Genomic DNA, 27,906 nt, shown 5'->3' on the forward strand with positions numbered 1-27,906 from the left:
AGGAATTATATTTACATTTTGACCCATCCTAATGTTATGCGTTTTAACCAGTTTCAGAAAGGTGCTAACCTTAGTATGATCAAATAATACAACAACAATTCTATATTATTATTATTATCCTTTATATGGTTCAACAAGGGTTCCGCAGCGCCTTACGCAGTACATAAACAAATGAGCACACAAGAAAACAGTTAACAGTACAAACAATGCAGGACAAGTACATGATTTATACCTTGCTGCATAACACTTAAATAAGCAGCAGGGTGTCAGCAACCAAGGGTTGGGAGCTGCTGTAAATTCAAATATAATTAAGTGAAGGAGAAGCACGTTAGGGAAGAGGGCCCTGCTCGTGAGAGCTTACATTCTAAAGGGGAGGGGGCAGACCAACAGGGGTGACACAGATGGGCTGGATACATGGGTCACAGTAATATAACATCTATGGAAAGGTTAGTCTAAACTTAAGAGGAAAAGACATTGAGTTGAGCAAAACTGCACCAAGTCTCATGATTTGCGGGTCACAACCAAGGTCCATGTGAGAGGTCATCTTGCTGCATCGTTCGGTATGGCATAGTTGGAGTTGATAAGCAGATTGCATGGGGAGATCAGGAGGGATGCGGGCAGCATTGGGGATCCAGGTGCAGGCACAATCTATAGGCATGGTGGAAATGTGGTGGTAGATAAAAACAGTCCTTAATAGCAGAAATTGCTGATTTGTTAATTTCTCCTTCTGTTCTAACTCCTGAATAACTCCAGCCTAAATGTAAATATTCTGTTTACACTTTAAGCTAAGCACTGTTGCTAGAGCAGCCTTGGCTATGGCAGCCTAATAGTAACAAAGAAGTATGGCTCTAACCATGTGTCCACACTGATTCCACCCTACCCCTAACACCATCCTCACACAACAAAGGGTCAGCAATCAAATAAACAATTGGTGAGAGCACAATATACTAACACAGATACAGAGTACTTTCCTGCCTTGATACAGATTTTAAAACGATATCAAATACTGTATAGTCATTTACCTATCAATTTCAAAGGCTGTGCAATAGAAAAAGCAAGCAGCAGTAAATGTTGGGTGCTGTAGTTAATTGCCTGTGGATGACACATACTGTATATCATAAGTCATCTGTTTCAGAAATGATTATATTAGAAAGCACTTTGTGTGCCCTGTCATTTTGCTTGCACTGAATTGACTTTTTTAGTAGGAAGGAAAGATTATCTGTTTTTCGTAAACAAAAAAATAATGAAATTCCATTTTATGATTTATTTGATTAGTCCATCTCACACAAGAATAAAAACAAAAGTGCCTTACATATTTTCAAATAAATCAAAACCATTGCTTGAAATGATACCATGGCAGTTTTAGATTAGTCATCACAATATGTATTTTTTTTTCTGTAATAAGGAAATGTTGCTCAGAAGTAACCAAATCCGTTTAAATGGCAAGTCTTTGCCCCAGTCTCACCATTTTATATTTGCTATATGCTGGTCTGCAGTCAGAATTTTTGGTTCCCTTTCCAACCTGCTTATTAGAGCCCTGCCTGTCCCACCTCTTATTGTGGCAAGTGCAATACAGTCCTCACTGGTGACTAATATTTAAAGCAAACTATTTTGTTAAAAAATTTACAAAGAGGACCGTGATCTGGTGGCTAGGATTTAAAGCCACACCACCAGTGTAATTGCTAGTGTATGGCATGGCTTCCAGTCAGCCAGTTAGCATATGGCAGGCCTGCCAAACTCCATTTTTCCCTCTTACAGTAATACTTTCAGGAACACATTGGTGCGTTGCCATGGCAGTAGTCAAATTTTGATAAAAAATGTATATGAAAAACAGTGAAAACCTACACAATGTGCATAGTGGGATCCCGACAGGGGTCGGGTAAATATACTTACCCTCCCCCTATCCCTCCCTTCTTGTAGCCTAACTCTCCCCGTTAGTACCTAAACTTAAGTTTCCCCCCTTCATGCCTAACGCTAACCACCCCCAGCGGTGCCTGACCCTAATCCCTAGGGGTGCCTAACCCTCCCAAAATCTAATTCTAACCCTGCTATGCTACCTAAACTTAACCCCCCCCCCCCCCCCCCACGCGACTAACACTAAGAGGGCCCTGGCTTACCTTCGTTCAGGCTGTCGTCGTCCTGGATTCCGACCTCTGCATTAAGATCTATAGGCGTCGGTATTTCTATGCTTATTTTAAGTCCTTTGTCAGGATTGAGACCGCCGGTCTCATAACTACATCCCGTATGGTGGATTACAAAAGCAATACCATATGGGTTGGGTATGATTGGTTGACAGTTATCGTGTCGGCATAGTAGAGCTGTCGTCATGCCCAGCAAGTAGACTGTGACCACGTTAACATTCATGTCTACATGGATAATACGTCAACCTGATGACCTGTTGACAAAGGGTCCCTGGTATTCTAGCATTGACTTTCCATTGTCACAGCGACTCCAGCATTTTCTGGGTACCGGTGGTCACATGAAGATCAGTACGACGGCGATGTCTTAGCAGCGGCGTACCGATCAGTATTTTCCTCTCTAATCCTTAACCCCCCCCCAGTACCTAACCCTAACTGTCGGCATCTTAGACTGTCAACATTTGTCATGGCAGCAGTTCAGATGCTGACATTGTGAACATATCAACATTTTGAGGATATTGACATGGTGATTATTGACCTTCTGACCGGATACCATACCACATAGCCATGATATCTCCCTATAGTCTCACATACAACCAGATAGTCAATATGCCATATGTAGCCTAAATACCACTTATAGCCTCACTTGTGTGTATCTAGGCAGTATTTGAAAAAAAAATTCTCGTTTAAAAAAAACCAAAGATCTGAGTTTACCTTGTGAGACTGTCAGATCAATATATTTATGGTGGGGCATTGAAACTTGGCAGTAGTGTATGGCAGGACTTCCAGTCTGATAGCTAGTTAATGATAGCCCATCTCACCCTTCTAGTATACTGCTGTTTCTGCTGGTTACTTGTTGTTTGTAAGGTGAAATAATTGGTAGCTGGCAGTAATGTGTAGCTGACAGTGCACATGCTGGTTTATACATTGTGTTGGTCATTAGAAGCTGAATTACATATTTAAGCCTTGGTAATAATCAGTTTTTGAAATGCATAAAATGTAGGTAAAAAGCTGTCGCTAAATGATAAAAACAACTTCCATAAATTTCCAGATTCTGCTAGTGATTTGTGCACCTACCTTAATTCAAAACCATGAATATGAAAGGTTGGGAATTCAAGGCGCTGCACGGAGTAAAGCGCCTTGGGTTCTGGGTTTGACCCAGAACCCAAGATCAAGTACTAGAAAAGAATACTCACACTTCAGAAAGAGACTTCAGATCTTGATATGTGTCGGCGTGAGGAGGATTACAGATACCTCTCACCTACCTTGTAGGCCTGGAAGGATCTTTAAAGATTTCCAGAGTGTTTCTATATTAACAACTGGACCCAACCAGTGTGATGTTTGATGAGCTTTCTATCTGGCATAAAATTAGTTTCTTTGCCATTTTTTAAATGTTGTTATATGTGTGTGCATTAATAAATGCAAATTTTATATTGCTTGAGATCTGAACTTTTATCATTTTAGCCTTCTAAGGTAATTTAGCCGGCTGCATATCGAAACATTTTGTGGATATTCTTTAATGAGTATTATTTCATTGATATGGTTTGCAGATCTGAGCTTTTATCATGTTACCCTTCTAATGTAATTTCGCATATAAAAGTACTTTGTGGATACTATTTGATTGTTTATGCTAAATCTGCTTCTTTGGAAGCTTACCCCTTTAGTAAGAGGTTCCATTTGCTACTACACTCATTGCTAATTTTAAGTATTTTCTTCTTGTCTTACCAATGCATCTCAATTGTGAACTCTGGAATAATGAGAACTTCTAATTAGAGGGATTACAGTTTTAAAGTTCTATCTATGACTCACCTTATATAATTGCCAACCTATCTGTATACCCCCCCTATTATTATGTGGCTATGCAAGTACCACCCATTATTTACACCTACCTTCTTTTCTATTTTTTTTAGGGATGTGCAGGCTCGGATTTACTCGGATCTCAAAACGGCATTTTATTGGCTATCGCCTATCATGTGTTTTGGATAGCCAATATAATAAATTCGAACTTGCGGTAAAGTGGCGATAAGAACCGAGTAAATCCGAGCTTGCACGTCCCTAGTTTTTTTTTTTATTCAAAACCAGTTTGACTTTGGTTGTGTTGCATTACTTTATTATAAAAACATTATGTTGTGTTTATAAATTTTGTATGACTGAATTTCTACTGAACCAATGGTTTCTATACTTTCTGGAAACAGCACTAGAGTATCGGCATGTTTTTTTCACGGCATCCCTAGGCCAAAAGTTTAAGAATTTCAGAAAACAATTACGTAAATTGTGCTTGCCTATCATCTTTAGGCTCAGTTATGTTGTGGTGGTGGTCAGGGTTGCGCTTTTGTTTGTCCACACATTTTATGACTAGCAGCCACCAGCACTTTTTGCCTATAACATTGACTGTAAATAATTTGATTTGGTTCTGTGCACCCATACAAATGCCCCGTAGCACCCAGTTTGGGAACCACTGTACTAAACTATTAACTTTCACTTCATAGCAAAGCGTTTAGCAACCTATCAAGAGGTAGACTCTGACGAAGATGATAGTGGACCAAAGACAGAAACGCTTACCCGACGTGACAGTGGTGGAAGCCATCACAGTGTTAAAGTGGTGCACAGAAGTCTAAGCACCAAGACCCACAGACGTACTGGCAGCAGAGCAGAAGCTATGAGGGCCAGCATCCTCTCTAAACACACAGCTTTTAGTAGCCCCATGGTAAGCGCTAGTAGATTAAATATCATAGTATATCCTAGTTTGGTCTTAAATTGTGCATTGCCATATGACCAAGTTACTGCTCCTTTTTGGAAATGGGTCAAAAGGATTTTTGAATATGTCTTCTAATTATTAGAGCTCTTCACTTTGGAAGAAGAGAATATTTAACAAAGTATATAATGTTATGCTTCAAATTTGGTGTTTGTTAGCAAATGCATCATTCAAACCATTGATCCTACTATATATGTTGCAAGGTTAAGTAGACCTATAGAAGATGGTTCTGAGTTGGGCGCAAAGCAAAAAAAAAAGGAGCAAATAATGCACCTTGAGAAAACCGTGCTGCACTACAGGTAGGGCAGACTTAAAATGTGTAGAGATTTAGATGTGGAAATGACGTCCTAGCTGAACTCTAGATTGCAGTGCATAAAATGAAGCTGTCCAGTAATTGTGGGCAACATGCATAATCAACCAGTGTATACCCTGCATGCAAAATTGCATTGTTGCAACATGGTTTGTTCAGCAGCACAGTTGTTCGTTTTTCTTTTTTAATAATCATTATTATCAGCCTCATAATGTGCTGTAAAGTAAAAGTGCCTCATCTATTCCATCGAGTTACTACGGGTGTATGGAGTATAAATGGATCATACTTTGCCCCGCCTTTATCTGTTCAGATTTGAATTACTGTGATGACTGAAATCACTAGCTCAGAATCTGAAGTAGATGGGTCAGAAAGTACTTATATTGAAATATTAAGATATTTAATCAAAGCACAAATGTTAAGATGAATGTTTGCATATTGGAGGGAGATGCTATGAAATGAAGATTAGTTTCCAAAGTTGGTTTTCTACATTTTTGTTTACTTGTTTCTTTATGGCCATTTTGTTTTTAGGAAAAGGATATTACGCCTGATCCAAAACTACTAGAAAAAGTCAATGATTGCACAAAAGTCCTAAAGATTGTGAGAAACCGTGAAGAGCTGTTCTCTCAGACCACCACAGAACTAATGGATGTATTTGACTTTTTCGTTGCTTTGACAATTTGTAACACAGTTATTGTTACTGCTCCAAATCAGCCAAGACAAAAGGTAAACTGCGCATAAAATGGTGATGCTGGATTACCAGCTATGTTTTTTTAGACTTGAAATTACTTTACCACAGATCAATTACTGATTTCTACACAGCATTGGGTATTTCTCAGTATCTATTTTGGAAAAATCCACCAGGTAGAATGGGACTTATTCTGACCCCAAGAGACTTGGGGACTGATTCAGAGATGGACGTTATTGCACAGCCGCTATGAAGCGACTGTGCAATACCGTCCAACACAAATGCAACAGGAAGTGTTTGTAGGAAATAGACCCCTTCTGCATGCATCTGCTATCCGAATGCAGCGTCTGTAGACGCTGCTTCGGATCACCATTGCAACCATCAGTCGCAATGGTTGCTCATTTGGCCAGGCTGTTTAATCTGAGACTTACTCAACCTGGCCGGTTCCTGGCAGCTCACAAGGCCAGGCAATCTGCATCCACCAATGCAGAACCTGTCCTTGTCCCTCTCAGAAAACGAGAGCAAACACGCCCCTGTTTCTGGGAACGCTGGCCAGACAATGGTGTGGTAGCCCTTTTTTTAATTAATTAGGGTTCCAAACACTCTGTTCAAATAGCAACTCTGGATCCATCAAAAGAGCCCCAGACCATCATACTTCCTCCTCTGTTTGACAGTTGTCACATGGTTTTATTGGAATCTATATTATGCCGCCTGCCAGGATGTCTGCTGTCAAAATACCGACGACAGCATGCCAATTGTTGGCATCCCAACAGGGGTTGGGTCAGTATACTTACCCCCCCCCCTTCTCTCCCTAACCCTCCCTTCTTGTAGCCTAACTATAACCCTCCCCGTTAGTGCCTAAACCTATGTCTCCCCCCTTTGTGCCTAACCACACCCCCCCCAGGGGTGCCTAACCCTAACCTCTCCCCCCTGCCAAAACCTAACCCTGCTGTGGTACGTAAATCTAAGCCTCCCCCTCATGGCTAACAGTTAAGATGCCCCGGACTCACCTGGTTCGGGCTGGTATCTGTCTGTGTTTTCGGCGTAGGGATTAAGATAGACATCAAAGTACCGATGCCTATCTTAAGTCCCATGTCAGACTTCCATCATCGGAGATCAAACCGGCGGCATGCCGTCTGCTAAGTACATCCCGGTCTTATTATCTAGAGCTGCTTCCCGGCACTAGTGTTTTTACTTTTTAAATCAACAAAAACCCTATGTGATGAAGAATTTCACATTTTGGTTCTTCGTTCCATAAAACCTTCTTCCAGTCTTCAGTAGTTCTTTGGCGATGCTTCATGGTCCAGGCAAACCTTTTTTTCATTGCTGCAGAACAGCTGTAAGTTTTTAACCAATTACTTCCCTGAAAAAGCTCCCCATCCTGCTTTTTTTAATAACTCTGAAATTGACATTCATTTTCCAGTTTTGCTATCCTAATCTTTTTCCAACAGTTTACTGCTTAACTTTGTACCATTTCAGTTTATTCGCTGAACCTCAGTTGCTTAAATTTCAATAAAACTGTAAAAATGGGTGTGTTCTAAAACTCCTGACTGGTAATGTAACATAGTTAGTCATGGCATCCATTGGTTGCTTTACTAAATTTTGATGCCAGAAATAAAAGCACCAATTACATAAAACCCAGTAGATTGTTTTGCTATACATATGTCTACAGTAATGATTTACATATGTCATCACTGTTTGGGAAAAGTGGGTGTATTCGACAGTTACATTTTAAATGTGATTCTTTGAAATGTGAAGGATTTTTGTAACAATGCTACAAGTCTTTCCAAATGTCTCTAGCATTGTTAATGTCCTAGTAGCTAGTGTTTACGTCATTTCTCCTTGTGTTTCTTTGTAGGTGAGAGTTCGATTTGAATTGAAGTCTCCGGTTAAGACCATTGAGGACTTTATTAGAAGGTTTACTCCAAGTCGGCTAACGGCTGGTTCAAATAGTAGCAGTTCATCGAGTCTTACGAATAGCAAATCTTTGCAAAGAATTGGATCCAGTATCTTGTCCTCCAGCTCAACTGAGTGCAGTTTCATGAAGTTGGAAGGAAAACGATCCAGCTCTCCACAAATGTGTGTAAATGGCCAGGATTCTCAGCAGGGTAATGGAGTCACTGTAAATGCACAGGAAGGGGAGTTACGATATGAAGCAGAGAGTCCTGATGAAGCTGCTCTTGTTTATGCTGCCAGAGCGTATAATTTTTCTCTGGTTGGTAGATTGTCTGACCAAGTGACAGTGGAATTGCCTCAAATGGGAAGATTAAGCTTTGAACTCTTGCACACTCTGGGGTTTGACTCTACCAGAAAAAGGATGTCTGTCGTGGTCCGGCATCCACTTACAGATGAAATTGTTGTTTACACTAAAGGAGCTGACTCCGTTGTCCTGGATCTCCTCCAGCCATGTTCTAAAGGTAGGACTTAAGGTTAAATAAAGGTAATTTTGTTGGACATCTGTCTTTATATTGCATCAATAATAATTTGAACAAAATATTTACAGAAATGTCCAGTTACATCTTTGCCGCTTGTGTGGCAAAATCACACCACGCATGGCGCGAGTCCGCGAACAGGTACACGCGTTGCGTTCGCACCCGTGACCCATAGGATTGCAGTGTGCGAATGCAGCCCTCGGCATGACCTGTCGTAGCGGATGAATCCACGGCTAATCGCATGGCGCGATGCGTGCGCACATTTGCATCGCGAGTGGCAAGGCTGCAAGAGCACACATCTGTAGATTGAATGTAATGTTATTTGATAGAGGAGTGGTGTATACATACACTAGTGGGCAGGAGCTTTCCTACTGTAAATTGAGGGAAGTACCTAGACTTAAGTGGCTGAGTTTGGGGAAAGCGAGGAATGTGTCACTTGTCAGCAGTTCTCTTCCCTTTCCATTACTTCTGCCACTGCTCCAGTGGTTCCCAAACTGGGTACCGTTGCACTCTGGGGTGTTTCTGGGCACTTGCAGGGGTGCCTCGGGTTGGTGGTCCAGTACCAAATAAAATGATTTTTAGTCAGTGTTGATGGGTAAAACCAGTGATAATGACTGTCAATTAAAAAATATGTAGACAAAAAGAAGCGCAGCCAACTATCTCATAACTGAACCGAAGGTTGATGTAGAAGCACAATTTACTTTTTCATTTTTGCTGAACTCTCAAAAATAAACTTTTGGCCTAGGGGTTCCGTGGAAAAAATGCAAATACTCTAGGGCGCCGTGATTCTAAAATGTTTGGGAACCACTGCACTACGCTGTTCTCTCCTCTGACATCAGGACTGTAAGGTGATGGCTAAACCTCAGATTCCCTCGTAAATTTGTGTACATTTTGCTAAATGATGATGTATTACATCTTCTGTATATTTTCCTGCTTTAGATTTATTCCACAATTTCCTTTCTAGCTGGGCATGTGGGTCCATTGCACATTTTGCTCCTGCTAATGCCAAAAACAATATACTTGCTGGGCATGCACAATATAAGGCTTCTATGACCATCTAATTTATGCATTTTATACTGTAATTAAGTTGGCACACTGAGGACTATTTTTAAAGACTTCTTTCCTGTGGGTTTCTGTTGCCTAAAGCTGGGTACACACCATATGATCCATCATACGATATCTCTCTCCAATGTAAATCGGAACGATATATCTTGCACATCGTTTAGTGTGTACGCCCAATCCATTGTTCACGCTGGTCGTCCTACCTGCTGTTCTGCACGGCAGATGGGGCGATGCAATGAATAAGACGGTGCAATATGTAACGGCACATCACACCATTGTACACCTTATCATCCAGTATACAGCACACATGATGTATTATTACATCACATCGCACCGTTGCTGGGTTGTACCGTCGTATGGTGTGTTCCCAGCTTAAGACTTGGATAGTTTTTCACTTATTGATTACGCTAGTCAACAAGGTTTCGCCAACATGGATGTGAACTGTAGTTTTCTGTTTCTCTTGACCATTAAGTGCGAAATCGGACAATAAAAATGTTCTAACACAGTTTTAGATACAAGGGCAAATAAAATCTTAAAAATGCTTGAAAATCTTCCAAAATTACTGTTGTCTGGAATCGAATTATGTCCCTTTCTATGTTGAATTTCTTTATACAAATAGACACTATTTCCCGTGTGAAGGGATTAAAATCCTAATGTGAAAACACATTATATTTCCAACCCAACCCCATCTATGTTAAGGGGGAGTTGGGAGCATATTAATCATTAAAGTGTGTTTTTACATTTGAACCAAATACAATACAAATGTTTACATTACGGGGGAGTTTTGGTTTATAAGCTGCAGTGGCTGGTTGTCTAATTTGAGTGTGGTTGTTGTTTCGTGAAATATTTTAAGATGTAAAAATTTTCCAAATTTTGCTAATTTCTGGATGACTTAGTGAAGTCACGCCTGTAGGTCACGCAGAAACTACTGCAGACTTATTATGCTTATTTTGGCTGCCATGTGGGTGAGATAAAGATAAAACTTGGGCACCACATCTGCTGTATAACGTGCTATGCAAGTCTGAAAAATAAGGAACAAGAATAGTATGGCTTTTGAAGTTCAAATGGTCTGGTGAGAATCAACCAGTTACTTAGATTATTTTTGTCTAACAAAAACTGAGGGGTTTTGAAAGAAAAGTAAAAGTTAATATTTAAATATCCCAATCTCGTATCCGCAAAAGACCAGTGGCACATACACCTGAACTTCTGATTCTTGTTCCTATATCTAACTGGGAGAAAGTTACAATTTCAGAACAAGAGCAAGAGTCACCTAAGCCCGCTACTAGTCTCCCTACATCTTGCGATCCCAGTTACAGTCCTGAGCATGACAAAAAAAACACACTTAAGTGAGCAAAATATTCAGATCCAGGTTGTTCCAATGGAATTTGCTTGCTAAAGACGCAAGGATTTCTGTGTTTAGAAAGCGACATGAAAACCATGCAAGGTTCCCCTTGCGTCTGCAAAGATGCCATGTAAAAGTATTGATGGATAAAATAGGGTTTCAACATAACGCTGAAGAATGAAGATTATTCATTGATTCTTCTAAGCAGAGTTTTAAAAGCCAGTATCTCATTTGGTTGCTATGAGAGAAACTTGCAATGCCATCGATTAGAAAATATTTTGCTGGCATATATGTGCTGTTTTGAAAGTTATTGCTTTGTTGCTTGGACTGCAGGGTTGTTTTACTAACCTTCGAAGATAAACTTAAGGCGGTAGAATTAGCTCCATGGAAGTCCTTTTGGCTTTGTGGTGGGTTTTAGGAATTAAATAAGCAGAAAACTATACAGAGATGAATAACTACAAAAAGTTAGGATGCCATATGTTGAAGATACATTTGTCACATTCTCGCACCTGGACTTCTTTCCAGACAGTTTGAGCTGTGAGTGATGAGCCGGGGGAACAATTCCAACAAGATATTTGCACAATGGAGCAATGGGTTTCAGCGATGATGGGTGATTATTGCTGGTTTATCATAAGGGAGGACCACGCAACTCATAAGCACAAAAAATACGACGACGTATAATTTATTCACCATTGTTATGAAATGTGACTGTTTTTGCAGTACTATCCCAGTTTTAAGCAATTCATTTAATTTACATTGGATGAAGAGAATTTAATAAATTTTTAGCAATTTGGGGGACACTGGACCACCGGTTGCTCATGGGGACTGTTGGAGCTGGCACTTACCAGACGAATATACCTTTAAGACAGTAGCTCCTCCCCTCTGCAGCCCCTGGTCGTCAGTGTTAAGTGCCCATGAGAGCTGGATTGTTTGACTGGGGCTGCGCTACAGCCCTATCCTTTTAGTGTACCTTTTTGTTTTTCTGTATTTTACAGTGTTATCTGCATTCCACCTGTGTTTTGCATGGCTGTTCTGATATACACATGTATTTTTTATTTTTTTTTTACAACTCTGTAATCTGTTTCTAGCTTGTGTTGCATTATTCTTTGCTAGATTCTTGTGTGTAATCTGTAATCAAAATTCCATGCCTGGTTATTTATGGTCTTCCTTATGACTGCAAGTTGAAGCTCACTAGGCAAAGGACCCTATATGCCACATGGGTCCCGTGACACCCCGGTTTCTGGGAGCACAATACTGGTCATTGAGGAGTACGGGCTCAGTCAGGTTTGTGACTGAGCTTGTTTAGCTGGTGGTGCGCTAACAGGAGAAACAAGCTAGGGCACCTCCTTCACCTGCTGACCCGTTGCATGTGCAGGCCCTCCAGAGGGTGTCATGGTATCTCCCTGTCCTTTTTGCGGAGCCTGGTTGGAGATGGAGCACTCATTCTAGGCGTTTGCAATGGTCTCTTCATACTTGGCGAGGTTCTTTGCAGAACTGTATTACATGTACTAACAGAAACGTAATCACTCCCCTAGGATTCCCTTGGATCAGCCGGAGGAAGAGCAGGCTGAGCTTCCGGATGACTTGCCTCTTCAGGATAGTTTGGAACCCCCTCGTCAGATAGCTTTAGCCTATGGTAACCTTTGGGCTAATGCATCACGTTTTAAAGCTGTGCATGCTCATTAGGTTTGCTGGGTCCATACCCAAAAGTAAAGTGATAGTGGTAGTTATCACTTTGTTTGTAAGGCTGAAAATTATTAATTTGCTTTGCGAGTTTGGTCTTTAGTATTTCATCAGAACCGCATTAAAAATTTTGAATGTGATAAATATGCTCCTTAGACTCAGTGCTACAGTGACTTTATTGTAGGGCTCTTATAACTGAAATAAGAAATTGAGGCACAATGTCATCAAAAGTTTTCTAACTTCCACTTAGTGTTTGGGGTCAATAAGTCACCCTGGGAAATTTATAGGGCATTACCAATAAATTAATTTTGGACATAACATCTACATGTAGTTTTTAAATGTTTTATTATATTGTCCCTTTTAATGCAGTTATCCTGCATATTGGATATATTATTCAGCTACCAGAAGAACAGAGGTAAAGTTCTTTCAAGTATTGGCATATGGCTAATGCCCATGGATTTTAACAGGGACTCCATTATAAAAGTTGACATATATTACTGAGCTGTATGTCAATGATATAAATGTCTGTTAGCCATTAAATTTCATTGCCTCGTTCGCTGGTCGTAGACATGTATCCAATACGCACTATATAATTTATGAGGTCTTTTCAATTAATGGAAGAATTTAAGGATTGTACGGTGTCTCAAGGACACAGAAATCAGAATATTATTACATGAGACAGTGGTAAACAGACGCTCAACCAAATCGTCGCTGGTGTTCAGTACAAATAAATAATTGTGTGACAATTTGCAGTATGTTTTTCTTTGAATAGTATTGCATTGTGATATATGGGTAATCTGAATTCCTATGTTAAGGAGCAGGCTTCCAGATCTGCATTTAAGATCTACTTAGGACTATATGGAAATGACTGAGCCGGTGCAGGGCTTTATGCCAGAATCTGATATATGGAAGCGAAGGAGAGATTTAACATTAAAACTGACAGGTGAAGTGAATAACATTGATTTATGTCGTTACAATGGCACCTTTTAAGGAGTGGGGTATATTAGGCAGCAGTTGAACACTGCAGTGTTGCAGGTCGGTCAGAGTACCCATGCTGACCCCGAAAGCGCCTACAATGGGTATGTGAGCTACAGAACTGGACCATGGAGCAATGGAAGGGAGTGGCCTGGTCTCATGAATCACATTTTCTTTTAAATAATGTGGACGTTCAGGTTCGTGTACATAGTTTATCTGGAAAAGATGGCACTAGGATGCACTATGAGAAGAAGGTGTGATGCTCTGGGTAATGTTCTGCTGAGAAACCTTGGGTCCTGGAATTCATGTGGATGTTACTTTGACACGTACCTAAACATTGTTGCAGACCAAGTACACCCTTTCATGACAATGGAGGTCCCTGATGATAGCAGTGGCCTCTTTCAGCAGGAAAATGTGCCCTGCCACACTGCAAAAATCGTCCAGGAATGGTTTGAGGAACATGGCAGAAGTCAAGCATTGGGATTCAGTTAGCCTCCACGGCTAATTGCCATGCTGGGCCTATTCAACTAGCAGAGATTCCCTCGCGTGCGCGTCCATGAGACCCTGCGCGTGAGTCCCTGCAGTCAGACCTTACCTCGCAGCTCATGGAGGTACAAGGTAAAATCCGCGTAAAAACCACCAAATCGGGCTCGCATGTGGGGGGAAAAAAAAAAACATTGATTCTGCAGCTTACACGGAATCTGTGTGTCTCTGTGCACGAGTCCTGATTTTGTCAGCTCCAAGCTCTAACAGATACTTTCCGACACAGGCACCTGTCTGTCTCTCGTCTGTCTTTTCTTTCCCCCTGTCTGTTTCTCGATCATCTGTCCTCCTTCCCCCTCTCTCTCATCCCTGTCTCCCTCCTTCCCCCATCTCTCTCATCTGGTGGGAGGGGACCCGCAGGGGCTCACAAGTGAGGGTAGGTGCGTAAGCGGTGGTGGGGTGTGAGGAAAAAAATGGGAGATTCACAATGGTTAAAAATAACATTTATTCGTGCTTAACATTAAATTAGGTTTCCATACAATGACCACATGTAAAAATATTTGATACTGGAGAAAGTCACATCATCTTATCCACTCCCTGCAATACTACTTATCGAGGCCAGCTGGAGGGGCCTGGGTCAGTAGCACATCGGCCAGAGAGAGAGAGGCGACTGCAGCAGCTCTCTGACCAGCCCACGCTGTTGTGTGCGTGTGAGGTTCTGAATTTGTTGTGGACCCGGGGTGGTGATAGAAGCAGACACAGGAGCAGACTTAAATGAAAAAGTGGGGTTTTTAATAAGTGACTGAGAAGACATGGGAATGGCAAACAAAAAAGTCCAGGTATAGCACTAAAGTGCACTTGATAACTGTAGTGAGGGTTAATGAACAAATGTCCAGATACTGACAGGCAGGAACAGTTCAGTATAAGTATGGTGAGCTAAAACTGAATGCAGGTTTGGTGAGCTAAAACTGAATGCAGGTTTGGTGAGCTGTAACTGAATGCAGGTTTGGTGAGCTGTAACTGATGCAGACAGAGGTAGTGAAGTCCAGCTGGGAGTGAAATGAAGCAAGGTACAGGGAGACAGCAGGTTCAGGTACTCAGGCAGGTGAGAAGGTATATGGAGGGTGCAGGGAAAGTCCAGCAGGTTGGAGCAGGCAAGGTTCAGGCTAGGTAGCGTTTCCAAGGAGGCAGGTAAGGCACAAGTACTCTCTCTCAGCTGCAGCTGAGAAACACGTTGCACTGGCAAAGGAAGGAATGCTCTGGACCTTCCTAAATACTCAGTGCCGTGCTGTGACTGGCTGGAATGAGCATATGACCTACCAGGATTGGACAGCTGGGATCACATGGCCGCAGGCAAGATGGCGGCGCCCATGCCAACGGAACGGAAACACCTCCAGGCCTAGTGACAATGTGCCCGCACAGGACCACGTGCAGCCAATGCCCCCCGCCAATCACCAGCTCGGCTGCCAGAGACCCCCCCCCGCCACAACGACCCCACAGGTAATACCCAGCGGGTACCATGCCGAGAAACCCTGTCCGCGACAGTGCAAGGCCACGGAGGATCCAGGGGGGCTGCTGCCAGCTCTTTCTCCAGGCAGGTGTTATTTGGGTGGGGGTGGGGAGATTGAACTGATCGCTAAGCCCCCCTCCCCAACCCTGGTCAAGGCAAACAAATCCTGCTAATTACAAAGAAGAAAAGGTCAAAGGTCTAAAAATCTCCATTTGGACACACTGCAGTACCAGAGCCCACCACTGCTCTTGACAGCCCTGATTGCAATATCACTAATTTTTTACCTGACAATGACAATCGGCTTTAGTAGATGATGCAGATGGACTAGTATCGTCATGACTGGTGGCACTGGCAGCAGCATCCAGCTCTTATATGTGGTTACTGCTCTCCTCTAAAGTCTCAAGTGATCGTTCTCCATATCAACAAACACTAATGAAGTAGGGTACAGCTTACACGTCAATTTGTACCAAGTTTAAATATTACACTGCGGTATCAATGACCTACAGTGTCTCAAGATTTTTTTATGAATAAGAAAAGAATAACTCCGCTGCCACTTGGTGTCACAATATAATTTTTTTATGAATAAAAATAACACTGCGCTACCACTTAGTGTGATGTCATTATGTTTTATATATAACGCATGTTATTTAGCACTTTGTTGTGGTCTTGTAGTCTGTGTGTAGAGTAATCATTTATTCACAATTGAGGAAAGAAGTGAAAAGTTGAATATTAGACAGCGCTACCACTTAGTGTCACGAGTTTATTTATGAATAAGAATGACACACTGCGCTACGACTTAGTGTCACAATACATGGACGATAAACTGCGGTCTGGCCGGCAGTGTCACCGTACAATAATATTGCAGCTAAGTTGCTAACGCACACAAAAAGCACTTTTTTTACACTGGGGAAGAGCACCCCTCAATGAGACAGCTGCCCCTTGATAAGCAACACAGACAGCACCCCTTCTTTATGGACAACAAAGCACCCCTGCCGAGTGCGGATAGACCACCTGCAGTGTCACAAATACGTGGACGATAAACTGCAGTCTGGCCGGCAGTGTCACCAAACAATAATAGTGCAGCTAAGTTGATAACGCACAAAAAAGAGGCACTTATTTTTTTATTCACTGGGGAAGAGCACCCCTGATTGATAGAGCAGCATCCCCTTTATGGACTGCAGCCCTAGCCCCTTGATGGACAGGACAACAACAGCAGCCCTTATGTATAATAACACAGCAGCATCCCCTTGATTGACAGGACAAGTGACACAGCAGCTGCAGCACCCACTGAAGACCCCCTTTATATACTGCAGACCCCCTTTATATACTGCAGACCCAGCCCCTTTATGGACAACACAGCAGCAACCTTCAGCCCCAGACCCCGACAGGACAAGTTGGTCAACACACAGACAGTGACAGCAACACGTCTGTTCAGTTCACCATCCACACCAAGAGTGAAAATGGCTCCGATCACCGGGACCTTTATAGAATCCAAAACCCGCGAAAATCCAACAGCGGGAGGATGACGTTTTGCCTCGTTTTGGGATCCAAGTAATGCAGGAAAACCTGAGCCTAGCTCGGTTCTCACCTTGAATCTGGAAGTTCGGGTGGGTCCAGTTCTCTGAGAACCGGACGCTCTAATCTCTAATAATAATATAAACAGGATATCTTGTGTAAGAACAAAATTTCTTCAATGAAATTACAGTTGATTATTTGTCCCAAATTCTGTTACGCATCATGGGTGCATTGTGTAGTGAACTTGAGCCATCTAGGTCAAATGTTTCTTTCCTTTTGCTTGTTTATACAGGATGTGAATATAGATTATTGGATATAATTAAAAATCTGTTTTTGAAGATGGGATATTACAATCTAAAATTTCAACAATGTCTTTGCACAAGAGATGTTTCCTAATTTAGTCTATACAATGTTTTGGCCCTGGACCCATGTACTCTGACAAAGTGATCCTATTAAACCCAAAATAAACTAGCTGTTGCTTGTGGCTTTGCCCTGGTTAAAGTAACTTTTTTTAATTTTTTTAATTTTTTTTTTTTTAGTTGTATTGAGGAATCCCTAAATTTTCACAGTCATGTATGTGTGTCACGTAGGGGCCAGATAGCAGGAGTAGCCTGTGCAACCAGCAACATTACACAGTTTGGCTACGGCAGCACTTCCACTCGCCCCAAGGTCACTCGGCCCTGCACACTATTGGCTTTTTTTGTTTACTGCTTTACCCATTTTGAATTCAGGAGCGAAGATGTATAACCTAAAAAGGAAGGTTTTTTTTTATCAAAATCAGTTCAGTACTTTTTAAGGTAACCTGGATCAAATAGACAGAATTAACCATTTTTAGAATTTTTGTCTAAGCTATAAACTATACGTCTACAGCTGGGTACACACCTTTGCGGTTACTCTTTTGATGTGATGTTTCAATCGACTTCACTCCCAATCAGAAGTCCCAACCATAGTGCCGATACACGCGTACACACCTATACAATCATACTTGCGACCTTTGATCCCCAACTGCCTAAATATCATAACAAAATGATTGTACCACCCACAGAGGCGGCGCTGGTGTAGAATTGCAAGAATGGTTGAAGGTGCGTACACACTGCACTCTTGGTCCGGTCGAATCGGATGAATATTAATAAACATTATCAAAGGTGCGTACACACACTTTCGATATCAAAACAACAGGTCAAAATCGAAAGAATGACACGGCGATTGTATAGGTGTGTAAACTGGAATCAAATAAAAATTTTACAATTAGATACCAAGTTTAAATTTTATTTATATGTACTGATGAGTAGAGTAAAATGCAATGTTAAATTGAATAAATTAATTGTCACTTGTGTTTTATTCAATATTTGTGTTGTGCATGAGATACTGTGCTGTATGTTTAATCCAGCATGGGAAAGGAGAGGAATCTCTATGGTACAGTTTGTCAGCATTGAAAAATAGGACACTACTAGGACAAGAACATTCAGGGACAAAATGTAATGTGTCTGGTATTAGGAACCTTTGCATTTATTTTTGGCATCAAGGACACTTGTTCCTTCACTTATGCTGCAAAATGGAACACGTTGAACAACAAAAGGTATATATTTTCATTTGATATACTGCTGTGTAATAAATATAAAATTTTTAAAGACTACAAACTATATTGTAACCAATGCATTGTTTTTTCCCTTAGAAAAGTACTATTCTATTAATTTAGTGACATTAATTAATATATATATATATATATATATATATATATATATATAATTTTTTTTTTTTTTTTTTTTTTTTTTTTTTAGATAACACTGTGGGAAAGTACCAAAGAAGAATTCAAGCCAAAACTCAGAATTACTTGAACTGTTATGCAGTTGATGGATTAAGAACTTTGTGTATAGCAAAACGAGTAAGTACTTAGAAGCTTTGCTTTCTCAGGAAAGGATTTGTATATATCCCTGATTTTACAATTGGGAATGTCTGCACCTATGGTAGGAAAATGGAAACCGTTCTATATATACGACCAGAGTGGACATCATAGTTCCCAACTGCGAAAAAATGTACATTGGTTGAAATATAGATGTGTCCTTACTAAGCTTTGCTGAAATTGAGCCAAAGGCCCCCTCGCCCCTGCCATAGTATTGGATACAGTGGTGCGCCATGCTGTATAGGCTGTTTGTGTGCAAAGCTGAGTGATGACACATCTGTACTCAAACTGTATGAAAAAGTGATCAGGAAGTGAGTTCATACTCACAGTAGTAATAAGTTATCTTTGAAAAGATGCACCAGTTGCTTGGACTAAATTAAGCCATTTGAATCCAATAATTTGCAGATTCATGTCCCCCCTTCTGCTGTATACATTCTCTTACATGTATTTCTGGTTAAAAATGTAACTCGTATGTTGTTTTTCTGAGTGAATCTCTCTGAAGGAGCGTACTTAACGATACAGTAACAAATGTTGCAAAGTGCTTTTTTAAGTAAAATTGGAACAAACACAGTTATTACCGCGTACACAGATTTTATTGTTGTAATAAATCGCCTATGTGTTCTAGTCCTTTAGTTACAGCGCAACTTACTTATCCATTATTAAGAACTGTGGACATTGTGTTCTGCATTGCCCTTGTGTGGCATTTTGTATAGATATCAGTCACATATTTAATTAAAGTAAAACAAAAATTTTTTGTGATCTCCCACATCTTATAAGCCAACCATAATTGGTGGAATGCATGCTCTATTGGCTCAGAAGATTGTAGGAGCTCAAAAATTAAATAAGGGTCCTAAAGATCAACTAATTGTCTTATTTTCTGCTTTGCTCATTCTTATGTGTGTATGTCATGATACAGTTTCATAGAGGTTATGTGCAACAGCAGCACGGTTGGTGTAGTGGTTAGCAACGCTGCTTTACAGCCAGGGGTGTAACCAGGGTATTTGGAGCCCAGGGCAAGTACAAAAATTGACACACACCGCCCACCAACTATGCGCGCGTGTCGAAAAAGTGGGCGTGACCACTGAAAAATTGGGACATGTCAACATGATCCACCACCATTTCTCGTCACTCTGGGAACATTCCTTTCCATTCCATATGCACTTTACTGCCCCCAGTAATAGTGCCCCTTATACAATGTCCCCAGTAGAGGTGCCCCTTATACAGTGCCCCCAGTAGTGGTCCTCTCTATGCACTGCCCCGTATACAGTGCCCCCAGTAGTGCTTCCCTATGCAGTGCCCCTTATACAGTGCCCCCAGTATTGGTTCCCCCCTTTGCAGTGCTCTTTATACAGTGCCCCCTGTAGTGCCCTTTATACAGTGCCCCCAGTAGTGGTCCCCTCTATGCAGTGTCCCTTACATGGATCACAAAGACACACACAAAACACAATACTTACCTGAATCCCTGCTCCTGCACCGCCACGTGCTGCACTACACTAACTAAAACTACTGACTTAGACCGCGGCGCTCAAGGCACAAGCCCCAGCTGACACCCCCGCCCCCATAGGTACGCCACTGCTCACAGCACTGAGGTCTTCGCTTTAATTCCCACCAAGACCCTAACTGTGTTCCCCTTGTGTTTGCATGGGTATCTTCCAGGTACTTTTCATTTCCTCCAAAGGGAATATGGATTGTAAATTCCATGTGGGCCAGGGACTAAAGCAAATTACCAAAAATTCTCTGTAAAGTGCTGCGGAATATGTATGCATTATATCAATAGCTTGCAATAAATAAATAACAGGGATGTTTTTGAAGTTGTAAAGTCCCTTCTTTAGTGAAAGGAATATATCTCACAAAGGTTAAAAAAATCATACTCTACTGTCACAATCTATTGCTGTCCTTCCTTCAATCTCTACCTAGAACTGATTTTAAGAGAATGTAAGGGACTGGTAAACTTGTGTCGGTGAGGTGATATGCATTATGATTTGGTAGTTAAGGGTATGCTATGCCAAAAACTAGCACAGTGCTCATTTTCATTAATGTAGCAGCACCAGTTGTTTGAGAGACCTGGTAGGATCATTAAGGTTGGATGTTTGGGTAACTTCATTTAATAAGATAATAATCCATTCAGTTAATGCAGCTTTATTAGAGAGTAATAAAACAGGATTATATTCTAACAATAGTGACAGGCATCAGAAAGCCGAAAAGATGACAGACCACATGTTGTTCTTATCCAAAGGGCGGCTCTAAATCCCTTATAAGACAGGACAACCCAGTGGGCCTGATTCAGACTCGTTCGCTAGCAAGCGATCGCTCGGAGCGAGCGATGTTTTGCAAACGGCGTATGCATCGCAGTGCACGAACTAGTACGAGCGATCGAAAAGCAATCGCTCGGCCAGCAGAGACAGCCCAGCTGGATGAGTGACAGGTCAAGCAGTTTGTGGGTGGTAATAGGGGCAGGCCACTGGAAACTGGTGAGTAGAGGTGTGAACGCAGGCGTGCCTGAGCATATTAACGCCGTTTCAGAGGCGTGCATAATTAACTGGCAGCGTCATAGTACACGTCACCTGGTTGAATTATACACTGAAGTGGTTATGGTACAGTCAACCGCAAGCGCTGCGGTCAGTTCCAATGGAACCCGATGTACCAATGTATGGTTGCATACTCTTCCTGGAGATGACGTGCGCTAGTGGGCGGCTAAAGACAGGCTGGTGGGCGTCCTCATATACAAAGTGATTGCATGCCAAGACATAGTGGGCATGCTTATGCCTTGCCGTGCGATTGCCTGCCTTGCCGTCCTTTAGCTGAAGTTGCATACGCTGGGAGCGAGCGTCCGCATCTAGCGACCGGGTCTAAATGAGCTCCAGTGTGTGTTGGCCATAACACACTCTAAAGCTTACTTCAAAGAGTCACTCTGTCTTTGATCTGGTAATTCAATATGCAAGGAGGCTTGGGCCTCTGAAGTTGTAGCCTGCCTACAGTAGAATATTTCTAGCTAATAGCAATGGTCCTGGTAAGCAACACCTAAAGGGGCCCATACATCAGCATGGCGATTCCCGGATTGGCGGTCTTCGATCAGCGAACTGTAGGCGGGTTGGGGATATTTAACGTGTAAAAAAATCACTGACTCGCCAATTCCGTCCATTTTTTGGATTGGGGAATCAAGATGTTGAGTAGTCCACCACAACGGGGAATTGCTGCTACAGCGGCTAGATGTATGGGCCCCATTCTAAAACTTTCTATAGGGGTGCAAGTGTTGCATTCTGTTTTAAGGGGATGTAGTTAAGATAGGCGTCGAAATACCGTCACCTATCTTAATTCCGACGCTGGAATCCAGGAGGACCTGTGCCCAAATGAAGGTAAGCCGGGCACCCTTAGTGTTAGCTGGGTGGGGGTGTGGTTAGGTTTAGGTCAGTTAGCGGGGTTAGCTTTATAGCTCTAGGTTTGGGGGGGTTAGGGTTAAGCACCCCTAGGGGGGGGAGGGTCAGGGTCAGGCACCACTGGGGAGGTAGTTAGGTTTAGACACTAAAGGGGGACGGTTAGGTACGAAGGGGGGAGACTTAGATTTAGGAACTAAAGGGGAAGGGTTTGTGCATGGGTAGGGTTAGGCTACAAAAAGGGAGGGTTAGGGGGAGGGTAAGTATACTTACCCGGCCCCTGTCGGGATACCAACCATCGAGATGCCGCTGTCAGTATTGTGACAGGAGGCATCCGAACAGCCGGTATTACATACCCATTCCGTTTTAAGTGCAGGTTTCACAAGTCAACAGCATTAGCGAAATGGTATATAGAGAAACCAGGCTCCTGTGTTTTTCCTGGAGCAGGAGCACAGCACATATTAGTTTTTGGGGAGCACAAATGAAGGGGTTTGGGTAACAGTGGAATAGTTGGCAGTGGATTTATGCATGCTTGCCCTCATTGAAGCAGAGTGGGCTGCTACTTGAGTAAAAGGTATCCTTTGCAGAATTCCTTAAATTTACAATAAGCACATGCTCACTTACATCTATCATTTTATTAACATATATATATATATATATATATATATATATATATATATATATAATTTTTTTTTTTTTTTTTTTTGTAAAGCTTTTACAGGGAATTATTGGTCATTCAATTCAATCCATGCCCTTAGTATGGCTTTTAATCTATATTACCTAGTACATGCCACTCACACTAGGGTTAGTTTTTTTTATTTCTTTGGGGTCCATAGGGATACCATGGGAATATTATGGTTGGAAGACCAGGCACCAAACAGTTAGCTTGGTTCCCAGAATGCCCCGAGCCCTCTTCCATATATACCCCGCCCCTAGCCATAGGACTTCAGTTTTGTTTTGTTCCGTTCGGCAGGATCCAGATCCACCTGTAACAGGAAGACTGCTTAGAGCAGTCCTAAGCTTTTATTTTTAAAGTTGGCAGTACCAAGCGTCTGTATTAAGACGCATGTACTGCGGCTCTATCCACCTCCGCCGGGCCGCAGCATCGGTAATTGTGCTGGTGATTTCGGCGGGTCGTGACTGAGCTTAGCTAGCAGCGAGGCTACAACCTGGACTGCACCGGATGTCGGATAAGGCAATTCCTTGCTTACGGGTAATCGCGCGCGGCAGTCCTTGCTTGATTTCAGAGACGCACCAGAAGCTGCCGCTGCTGTAAGTACCAGGGATTGTCCGTGTCCTTACTACACCAGCCGGGGCCCTATTGTCTGACGCCGGGGATCAGCAGCAGACTCAATCTGCTGCAACGAGGCCAGCATACCCGGCTGGTTTATGCAGCTTAGGGGAGGTAGGCACTCCGCCGGCATCTCCTCCCCTGACCCATACGCAGTGCACCCGGTAGCTGTGGTCTCACAAGGGTCTGGATCAGTCTCCCTGTATACTTCTCCCTTGGTTAAGGTTTACGGTGCTCTGTGTCCTACCATTCCTTTGCGTTGCTGGAGTGCATTCAGGGCCTGATTCAGAGCCGCTCGCTGTTTGCGAGCACTCGCTCTGAATCAGGGTGGGGATTTTTTTTTTTTCGGCCTCCAGGCCGCTCGCTAAGCTGTGGATGACCACCCACAGCTTTTGCGAGCGGCCTCCGCTTGCGAGGAGACCCTGTGATAGGTTCTCAGCTCTCTTAAGCCCGAGTGGACTTCCTCTAATAGAGCAGGAAGTCCATCAACATCGACAGCTGCCCCGTCTTGTAGCGAGACCGGTTGCGACGGAGGAACCGTCGCAGTACGGGTCTCACGCACGCTGAAGATGGTGCAGTCAGGGACCATTGAGCGGGTCTAAATCAGGCCCTCAGAGCCAATTGTAATTATATTACATGTGCATTGTATGTGACTCTTTTCTAGCTGCTGACTGATACTGTTTTTATTTGTATCTGTCAATTGTTATTTCTTTCTAAAGTACTTCAAATACGTTGAGATTTTGTGAAGGCTGTCGCATAACTTTGCAATTGTTGCTTTTTTTTGTCAAAAGATAAAGCCGAGGGGGAGCCACCTGTTCTGGTTTCATGTAAATCCATGTAAGGCTTGCGTGTCCTCACAGGACATAAAGGAGAGTTTGCGTGTTGTCTGTTATAAAGTGCCACCTTACCAATCCGGGTTACCCGTTGTAGCCATCTTGTAGTCACATTGCATTGTTCCCTTTTTATATGCTAAGCGTAAATGGAAGCAGATTTTATTTATCACTGCTATTGCTCCATTTGACCCTCAACTGCCATGATGGTAGGGGCTAAATTGTACTTCACATTTACTTGTGAAGACTGAGATACCATCCCCCTCTCCTAATTAGTTGGAGACGCTCAGCTGCAGTTGATCATGGAAATGTATGCTGAGGGGAGATCTGGGCTCTCTTAGTATACCTTTCTCCTAGGAACAAGGTATATAGATAGCACTGGAATCCTAACAACTTTTGTTTGTATAAATTGATTCAGTGCTGACTTGTAAGTATATTTGTATGCATTGCACTTGTATCCTATTTATGTGATATTTATATGCATGTAGATCTTACCAAACTTATGGGTTTAAGTAGTTGATTTTAATGCCTTTTTGCTAATATATTTCACTCTGCTGGGAAAAAGAAAAAAAAAAGCTTTTTGTTTTTCCTAACCCCCAGCTACCTGGTGTATAGGCATTAGAGAGTACTTCACATTTATTTTTATCTGTGAAAAGGGTAACAGTGCAGTTTTAATCCTACACTGGTTGTAGGTTACTTGCAAGTATATCCCATATCCCAGGACAAAGGTAAATGAGACACTGTACCTGTGCTGGTTTCATGTAATCCTGTGCAGTTGGCCTCTCAAGATTTCATACAGGTTGAACTGTGGTTTGATTGATTTACACCACAACAGTCCACCTTGCCGGCACCTGTTAAATGTCCGCCTGGTCTCAGGTTATGACGCAGTTAGTGGACTGCGTATCAGCTCCCACACTGCCTATGTTTTCTCTTCCCATACATCCTTTCTGGATGGAGGGCTATGTCCACTCAGTTTAGAATCTCTTTTTTAGCATCTACCTATATGCAGATGTTACAAGCAAATAAGGCATCAGCCGTCTAAGCATACAGATGGATTGCACCATTCTTTCAGTCCACCCTGTTTTCAGATTCTGATATATCATTTGAGGAAGCAGAGGATACACAGTTTCTCCCTCTGGGCCTATTGTGGAGAGGAGGAGCATCATTCATCAGTGGATGTTCCTCTTTCTAGCAGGGTTATTCAATTTTCATTCTAGAAGATGAAGTACCGGCTGATAAGCCTGGTGTTCAGCACCCAATGGTGATTTAGGCTGGATTCCCTCAATCTGAACAGCTCACTGAGTTTATGGGGGAAGCATGGAACACTCCAGGTAGACTGTTCCAGATTCCAAAAAGACTAGTGTCTTTTTACGCTTTTCCACAGGGAGAGTGCATTAGGTGGGAAATCCCCCTCCCTACTGGGGATTCTTGAGTGCCACCTTCCTAAGGGGTTACTCCCCAGAAGGTTGTTGTACAACTCACGGTTCTTTTAGCTAATAAGGAAGGAGTTATGACTCGGATTTGTTCTTGATTCAGAAGTTAAATGGGTATCTCTCTATTCTGAAATCTCTCAACAGGTTCATTCTTGTACCCTAGTTACGTATGGAGACCCTACAGTCAATTATGGTGGCAATGGAACCTGGGGATTTCATGGTTCCCTGGACATACTGGATGAATATCTGCATGTACCTATTGCACTATCTACCAAGGATTTCTGAGTTTTGCTATTCGTCAACAACATTACCATTGCCTTTTGGGATGTCCACAGCCCCTCGGGTGTTTACCAAGATAATGGCGGTCATAACTGCTCATTTCAGAAGTAGTCAGGATACTGCCATACTTGTACAACCTCCTGATATTAACAGTCTACAGAGGTTTTACAACATCATCTCCAGCTGAACACTTCCTGTCTACAGGAGCAGGGCTGGATAATCGATTGGAAAAGGTCTTCACTTTTCTCCATCAAGATGGTACATCTGAGGGCGCTACTGGATTCCCTGGTACAAGGATCTTTCTACCAGTTGACAGGTTTTCGGCTATACAATTCCGGATGGGCAAATTGCTCAGAAATCAGAGGGTATCCATTCACTCAGCAATACAGGTCCTGGGGTCCATGGTATCCTGGTGGAATATGCCCAGTTACATTCCAGGCCTCTACAAAGATTGATTCTCTCCAGGAGGAACGGACAGCATCTTCTTATAGGGCGCCCGTTCTGGGGAAGATGGGGACAAATCAAGAAAGTCATCTGCCAATAAACATTCTGGAACTGCGAGCAGCAATACAGAGCACTGATCAAGGCACAGGACCTGCTACATGGCAGGCCGGTCCAGATCCAGTCCAACAATGCGACTACAGTGGCCTACCTCAATCATCAGGGAGGCACAAGAAGTTATGCAGACATGGAAGAAGTGACAAAGGTTCTGATTTGGGCAGAACATAATCTTCCGGCCATTTCGGCAATATTCATACCAGGAGTGCTAAATTAAGAAGCAGACTTCCTAAGTCACCAGGACATAAACACCGAAGAGTGGTCTCTCCGTCTGGGAGTGTTTCAGCTCCTGGTAAACAAATGGGGTCTGCCAGAAACAGCTATCATGGCGTCACGCCACAACCACAAGGTCCCCAGGTATGGGGCCAGGTCCAGAGACCCATCAGCAGCCTTTGTGGACGCACTGGCAGTAAGATGGGTCTTCAAGTCAGTGTATTTCTTTCCTCCAATTTCCCTGCTTCCAAGAGTTCTCAGGAAAATTCAAGCAGGAAGGCGGAGCAGTAATACTGGTGGCTCCGGCTTGGCCCAGACATCATTGGTTGACCAACTTACAGAATCTGTCGGTAGACAGCAGATCCTGCCAAAGAGGAAAGGATATGGACTAACGCAGAATCCCTGCCGACATTTGGACTTGCCCGTCTGACTTTGAGGGCGTGGCTCTTGAATCATCCATCTTAAAAGCTAAAGGATTTTTCAGTTCTGTAATTCAAATGATGCTTAGAGCATGGGCTCCTGCTTCTGCCCGCATCTATTACAGAATTTAGCATTCTTTTGATCAATGGTGTTCTCATAAGGAATATGATTCTAGGGTGTTGAGGATTTCCAGGATACTGTCTTTTCTGCTGGCAGGGTTAGATAATGGCCTCTGCCTTGCCACTTTGAGAGTGCAGGTTTCTGCATTGTCAGTCTGGTTCCAGAAGATTGTTTCATTACCAGATGTAAGACTTTTTTTCCAAGGATTTCTGTGAGTTCACACTCCTTTTGTTCCAACCGAGAGCACCGTGGCATTTGTCTTTTGGTTCTTAAGGTGTTACAAGCTCCCCCATTTGAACTTTTAGACTCTGTAGATTTGAAGTGGTTGACCGCAAAGACCATTTTTCTTCTTGCTATCTCTTTTGCTCGCAGAGTCTCGGATTTGGCACTGCTCTCTTGTCGCTCCCCATTTTTTTTTTTTCACCAGGATAAAGCTGTTCTTCGTACAAGTGAGTTACCTTCCTAAGGTAGTATCCCGTTTCATATACATTAAGAAATTGTTGTTCAAGCTTTTCAGGCTCCAGACTTTTCTGTAGGTGAAGCCTCCCTGGATGTAGTTCGTGCTCTCCATATTTATGTGGAGCATACAAACTGT

General features: G+C 42.5%; 1 protein-coding gene across 1 annotated transcript in view; it reads left to right on the top strand.

Annotated features, from left to right (window-relative positions):
• ATP10A (ATPase phospholipid transporting 10A (putative)) overlaps positions 1-27,906 on the top strand; it is a 196,016-nt gene that overhangs the window by 133,112 nt on the left and 34,998 nt on the right. The window contains exons 8-11 of the mRNA XM_088454092.1: positions 4,628-4,845; positions 5,732-5,926; positions 7,747-8,305; positions 18,672-18,775. Of these exons, the coding sequence (XP_088310218.1) occupies positions 4,628-4,845; positions 5,732-5,926; positions 7,747-8,305; positions 18,672-18,775 (1,076 nt within the window). The remainder of the gene's footprint in view (positions 1-4,627; positions 4,846-5,731; positions 5,927-7,746; positions 8,306-18,671; positions 18,776-27,906) is intronic.

Source organism: Taudactylus pleione, unplaced genomic scaffold, assembly GCF_031769625.1.
Source record: "Taudactylus pleione unplaced genomic scaffold, aTauple2 ptg000609l, whole genome shotgun sequence".
NCBI classification, from domain to species: domain Eukaryota; kingdom Metazoa; phylum Chordata; class Amphibia; order Anura; family Myobatrachidae; genus Taudactylus; species Taudactylus pleione.